This window comes from Sinocyclocheilus rhinocerous, unplaced genomic scaffold (genome assembly GCF_001515625.1).
Source record: "Sinocyclocheilus rhinocerous isolate Xijiao unplaced genomic scaffold, SAMN03320098_v1.1 scaffold3779, whole genome shotgun sequence".
Taxonomy (NCBI): Eukaryota; Metazoa; Chordata; class Actinopteri; order Cypriniformes; family Cyprinidae; genus Sinocyclocheilus; species Sinocyclocheilus rhinocerous.
Genome location: NW_015663837.1, coordinates 138947 through 145712, shown reverse-complemented (window position 1 = coordinate 145712; position 6766 = coordinate 138947). Strand labels below are relative to the sequence as shown.

The 6766-nt window shown below is 37.8% G+C and overlaps 1 protein-coding gene across 1 annotated transcript in view; it reads left to right on the top strand.

Annotated features, from left to right (window-relative positions):
• The window catches only part of LOC107729031 (MAM domain-containing glycosylphosphatidylinositol anchor protein 2-like), a 74480-nt gene that overhangs the window by 1521 nt on the left and 66193 nt on the right, over nucleotides 1–6766 (top strand). Inside the window, exon 2 of the mRNA XM_016539380.1 lies at nucleotides 1100–1429. Coding sequence (XP_016394866.1) covers nucleotides 1100–1429 — 330 coding nt within the window. The remainder of the gene's footprint in view (nucleotides 1–1099; nucleotides 1430–6766) is intronic.

Here is a 6766-nt window from a genome sequence, read left to right as displayed (position 1 = left end):
TTTTATTAGTTATTGTTTTTAAACATTATATATAGTATTTATTACTTTTTATTTCAGTTTTAGTTGTAGTCATTTGTACATCAAGTTAAATTAAACAAAAATGAGAAATAAAGTAAGTTTTTATATTTTATTAATTTTGTTATTTATAATAATAATTATTATTAATAATATTATTATGTTTATAAAATATATATAATTACTAAAATGATTCGTAATAGTTCCAGTGTAGTTTTATTCCTCTGCCGTCAGTTTTTTGTCAATTTGAGAATCTTGAAGAGCTACACTCTTAAAAATAAAGGTTCTTTACTGGCATCAATGGTTCCACAAAGAACCTTTACCATCCATAGAACCTTTTCATTCCACAAAAGCTTCTTTACAGTGGAAAAGGGTTCTTGGATTATTAAAATGTTATTCACACTAAGAAAAAATGGTTCTTTAAAGAACTGTTCACTGAAGGGTTCTTTGGGGGACCAAAACTGATTCTTCTATGGCATCACTGTGTTACTGTATCAACAGTCTTCTATCAACCAATAAGTTGACTGAGGAAAAAGCCAGTGAAGAGCAGAAGCAGGAGACGAAGTGATGATAAAAGGAGTTTATTGAATAGTTTTAGTTGCGTATGTTTCAAAGCTTCATCTGACCAGCACAAATTCAACAAGTATTGTTATACCAAACTGCTTCAAAACAACATCCCATAAACCTTGAGTTTCCATAAACATTCCCTCGTATCTCTCATTCATGAAGACAAACAGCCCTTGAAACACATAGCCATAAGACTAAACAACAGTGCAAAAATATTATAAAAAACAATAATATAATATAAATGGCTAATCAATTAATGAATCAATGAAATTAGTATATGACTATAATGATAATATAATAATTAAATGGAATAATAAAATGCTTAAATAATAAATGATTATAATTGAATAAATGAATCTAAAAGAACACAACGCAAATGTATGGTTGCTCTCCTGAAGCAAAACACACACAGTTTGTATTTGAGGATCCTCAGATGCAGCTTTGGAAGCTTTATTTTTAAGAGCTGGTGAGTCAGTCCTGTGCAGTGTTTTATGTTTGAGTTTCTGTGTTTGCTCAGCGCTGAAGAAGGGCCGCTTCTGGATCACTCCGGACCCTTACCACAACGACGACAACATCCAGATCGGCCGCGAGGTGAAGATCTCGTGTCAGGTGGAGGCCACGCCGCCCGAGGAGCTGCAGTTCAGCTGGCTGAAGAACGGCCGGGCGTTACGCAGCTCCGAGCGCATGGTCATCACGCAGACCGACCCCGACATCTCGCCCGGAAACACCAACCTGGACATCATCGACCTCAAGTTCACCGACTTCGGAACCTACACCTGTGTAGCAGCGCTCAGAGGAGGAGCCATCCCCGAGATCAGCATCGACGTCAACATCTCCTCCACCACTGGTGAGTCTCACACACACACACACACACACACGCACTCACACACTATACACACACACACACACACACACACACACACACACACACTATACACACTACACACACACACACTATACACACACACACACACACACACACACACTATACACACTACACACACACACACTATACACACACACACACACACACACACACACTATACACACTACACACACACACACTATACACACTCACACACACACACACTCACACACTCACACACACACACACTATACACAAACACATACACACACACACACACACACACACACTCCCGCTCATCTCAGATCATCAGATCGATCCTCAGTCATCAGGACAAACAATGATTGTTAAACCTGCAGAAACCACAGTGAGAAGAAATCTTTTACTTGTGAAATTATATTCAGGTTAATGATCACTTCTTACTCTGGTTTCAGAAACTCTCCAGAGCCGAATGTTCTAAAGCATTAGTCATTTATTATAATATAATGTAATTTATGTATTTATAATTACAATTTTATTATTATTTTTTATTCATTCACAATACATTCATTTTTTTATAATAGTGTTAACTTTTTATTTATTCATAAGAGTTTTTTTAATAATTAATTTTTTTCCAAATTTAATTGTTTTAATTATTTATTTGTTTAAAATTGTTTTATATTTAGTCATTAATTCATTATAATATCACTTATTTACTTACAATTCAAATTACATTTTATATTGATTTGTTTATTTTCGTTCATATATAAAAACTATTAAATAATTATTTTTTATATTTATTCAAAATTTTATTTTATTTATATTTATATAATTAAATCCAGTTTATTTATTGTATTTTTATTTATTTAAAATTGTTTTACATTTATTTGTTTATTCATTTATTTATCGATTCATTATTTATTTATTTATTATAAAAACTGGACCAAACATTCATTTTTATATTTATTTGTTTATTTTCAATCATTTATAAAACATATTCCTAAATTATTTTTTAAAATGTATTCACAATATAGTTTTATAATATATCTTATTTAAAATTAAATCCAGTTTATTTATTTTATTTGTATGTATTTAAAATTGTTTATTTGTTTATTCATTTATGTATTGGTTATTTATTAATAATAATAAATATTTATATTTATTTGTTTATTTTTGTTCATTTGTTCAAAAGTGAATTTATTTATTTATTCATTCATTCCTTTATTTATTTATTTTATGACTGAGTCATAATCTATTACCCACAAATGCTTACAGCATTAAAAGAACAAGCTGCTAATGAATCGTCATGACTCATGATATGTTGTATGATCTGAGAATATCAGAAAACTGACCTGCTTGCAGTTAGTTGCATTGATTAGCATCTCTCTGCATTAAACACTGACTCCTGCGTCGTTAGCAGAAGATCTCTGATAATCTGAGCCGGAAGAGCAAGGCGACTGTTAAAGAGCTCTGATGAAAGTCTCTTATATTAATACATCTCAACTTCTCTGAGAGCCGCACTGAGCTCGATTTGTGTGGTTTTGTTGTGTTGCAGAACTATAGCAAGATGATGTGCTTGATATATGTCTTTTTTTAGTATTTTATTTATTTTACGGGGGATGCACAGTATATTGGTTTGCATATGAATTTTTGCATTGTTTGTCTGATTTAGGGCTGGCTGATATATCAGATATTTATTTTGTCTTATCTTGTTAATTTGGCCATTAAGACCACAGGACTAGGTGGGTTTTGTGACGTCAGCCGATGAGCTGAAAGTCTGGTGTTCAGAATCAAGATATTACATTTTGCTGAAAGATGATCTTGTTAATAAGAACAGGAATTAAGTAAATTTATGTCATGTTCGACAGTCTATATGAGTGCATCTCATTTAATAATTCATTCATAATCACTTCTTTCTTTCTTTCTTTCTTTCAAAATATATATATATTTTTTATTTATGATTTAATGTTTATTTTATATTTATTTTATGATATAATGTATTTCATTTATTTATTCATTTAGATACAATATTTTATTTATAATGTATTTTTTATTTTATTTATATTTTTATTAATTCATTAATTTTGTTATATAATTAAATGTTGTTTGTTTATAATTTAATTTATAAGTCTATTTTAAATACAATTTCATGTCTGTTTTGTGACATTTGTTCATAATATTATACATTTAAGTAATTTATTTTTTTATGTATTAAAGTAATTTATTTATAATGAATTTTTATTTGTTTATTTGTATTTTTATACATTCATTTATAATAGAGATTATTTATTCATTTTATTTAATGTTCTAATTTTATTTATTTATTTTAGTTTTCTAAAGACCACAGCAGGGCTCAGTTTTGTGATGTTTGTTTATAATATTATACATTTAAGTAATGACTTTTTTTATTTATGTATTAAAGTCATTTATAATTTAATTTTTATTTATATTTTATTCATTCATAGTAGAAATTATATATGTATATATTTATTTATTTATTTTATTTATTTATAAAAAAATATTTTTTATAATTTAATGTTTGTTATATTTATTTTTTATTCATTTATAGTAGTATTGATTTATTTGTTTGTTTGTTTGTTTATGTTTTCTAAGGACCACAGCAGTAGGTCAGTTTTGTTTATCCATATCCATATCCATAAGATTATCCATAAGAACAAGAAATAAAGCAGTAAGTAATGTGTATTTAGTTAATGTTTGCGTATCTGCCAGCACCTGTGATGTTTCTGGTGTTTGGCTTCGGGATGAATCCGTGTTGTTGTTGTTGTTTCTGTGATCCGCTCTCGGGATCAGGAGCTTCTGAAGAACCCAGTAGAGCTCCTAATAAATGCGTTTAGAGGAGATTATGCCAGGGATTCACGCTGTGGAAATGTTTCGACTGAGAACGAGCCCAGAGCATTCGGAGATCGAGTCCTGCAGTCCATCTAATGAAGCGCTGCCAGATCTACAGAGATCTGCACATTACTGGAAGAATTCGCTCCGCTCTGGCAAAGCAGCACTAGTTTACTTATAGAACACATTTCATACACAATTATGATTTAAAGTACTTTTAAAAGTACATCTATTAACATGATGTATTTATTTATAATTTTATTTTAAATCTATTTTTATTTATTTATTTTTCATTTATAATAGAATTTATGTATTTAATCATGTATTCATTCATTTTCATTCATTCACAGGACCTCGACTGCTTTGGCACATCAACTGTCTGGAGTTGTTGGCAGTGCATCTAGTCTTGCAGCAGTTCCGGCCGCTGATGCTGGACAAGCACGTGTTGGTCCGAACGGACAACACTGCAGCTGTTTCGTACATCAACCGTCAGGGCGGTCTACGATCACGTCGCATGTCTCAACTCGCCCGTCATCTCCTCCTCTGGAGTCAGACGCGGCTCAAATCGCTGCGCGCCATCCACATTCCGGGGAGCTCAATCGTGCAGCCGACGTGCTCTCACGACAGCTCACTTTCCCCGGAGAATGGCGACTCCATCCCCAGATGGTTCAGCTGATCTGGAGTCGATTCGGGGAAGCTCAGGTGGTCCTGTTTGCTTCCCACGAGTCCTCCCACTGCCAGTTGTACTATTCCCTGGCGCAGCCCCCCCCTGGTCACGGACGCACTGGCACACAGCTGGCCTCGGGCTCTACGCAAGTATGAATTTCCCCCAGTGAGCCTGCTCGCACAGACACTGTGCAAGGTCAGGGAGGACGAGGAACAGGTCCTGTTGGTTGCGCCTTACTGGCCCACCCGGACCTGGTTTTCGAAACTCATGCTCCTCGTGACAGCCCCTCCCTGGCACATCCCCCTGATGAGGGACCTCCTTTCTCAGGGGCTGGGCACCATATGGCACCCACGTCCAGTTCTCTGGAACTTCCATGTGTGGCTTCTGGACGGGACGCGGCAGACCTAAGTGACTTACCGCCAGCGGTGGTAGACACTATCACTCAGGCTAGAGCTCTCTCTCTGGTAGACACTATCACTCAGGCTAGAGCTCGGCAGATCCAGCCTTGGCATTGCTGTGTCCCGTAAGAGCGTTACGCATATACGTGGACCGCACCCAGAGTTTCAGAAGCTCTGAGCAGCTCCTTGTCTGCTTTGGAGGCCAGCAGAAAGGGAAGGCTGTCTCCATGCAGAGGTTGGCCCACTGGATAGTGGATGCTATCGCCTTGGCGTTCCAATCCCAAGGCGAGCCGTGCCCCCTAGGGGTGAGAGCCCACTCCACTTGGAGTGTTGCTTCCTCCTGGGCGCTGGCGCACCGCGCCTCTCTGGCAGACATCTGTCGAGCTGCGGGCTGGGCAACACCTAACACCTTCGCAAGTGTTTTCAACCTTCGTGTAGAGCCGGTTTCTTCCCATGTGTTGGGTAACAGGTAATTGGCTGGAAGATCTGGCTCGGTGTCACGCTTGCTGCACCATTTCCCCGAGCGCCTTTCTTCTCCCAGTAGAGTTCCCCGGTTGGCGAACCCTGGTCGAGCATCCTCCAGCACCCCCGGCAGTCAGACTTGGCAGAGCAGTCTAACGCCAGGCCCAGTACTGGTGTTAGCATGCCCGGAGTCCCGGTCAGCCCCTGTACTGGGCTAGGTGTCCATATGTCTTGATTCCCTGCGGGCAATCCCATATGTCTATTCTTCCACGGTAGGTTTCCCTGTTGGTAAACCCGTGTCTTCCCTTGACAGACCGCTCTGTCAATCTCTTCTGACAGTTGTTCCATCCCTACTCTAAGGTAGGCCCTGCCTCAAAGACCCATTCCATGTGTAGTACTACCCCCTGGGTCAGTCCATATCAGTATCTCCACATGTCACTCCCTACGGGTGGGATGTGGTCTCCGTAGCGACCTTTTTCTGAAGGCGCGCTTCGCCATCGTTCTGCAAGGCTGAAAGAACAAATAGGGAAGATTTGAAGCAATCTTTCACTGAAGGTTGAAATCCCTTCCAAAAAACTTTTTTTGTGGATGGAACAGTAGCATGGCCTTCTCCAGCAGCGATGTACTCACCTTTTGGTCCCCTTCGGTACCAAGATCAGTGGATTTGCACTGGGCCTTTGGGAAGGTTACGACCTTAGCGTAGCTTTTGTGACACGCTGCAGCTTGTCAACAATTGCAGCGCCACAGGGTTGTGATGGTGTTCAGGTTGTGGCGTTTTCCATGGACCCCATATGTCGTTCGACATAACTCGTAGTGACCGACAGATAGGAAACGTCTCTGTTACGTACGTAATCCTCGTTTTCTGATGGAGGGAACAGAGACGTTATGTCCCCATGCCACAACCTTGAACCATCGCTGGTTGCCAGGGACAAGTTCTCGGCTCCTCAGCGTAAAATCTGAAGA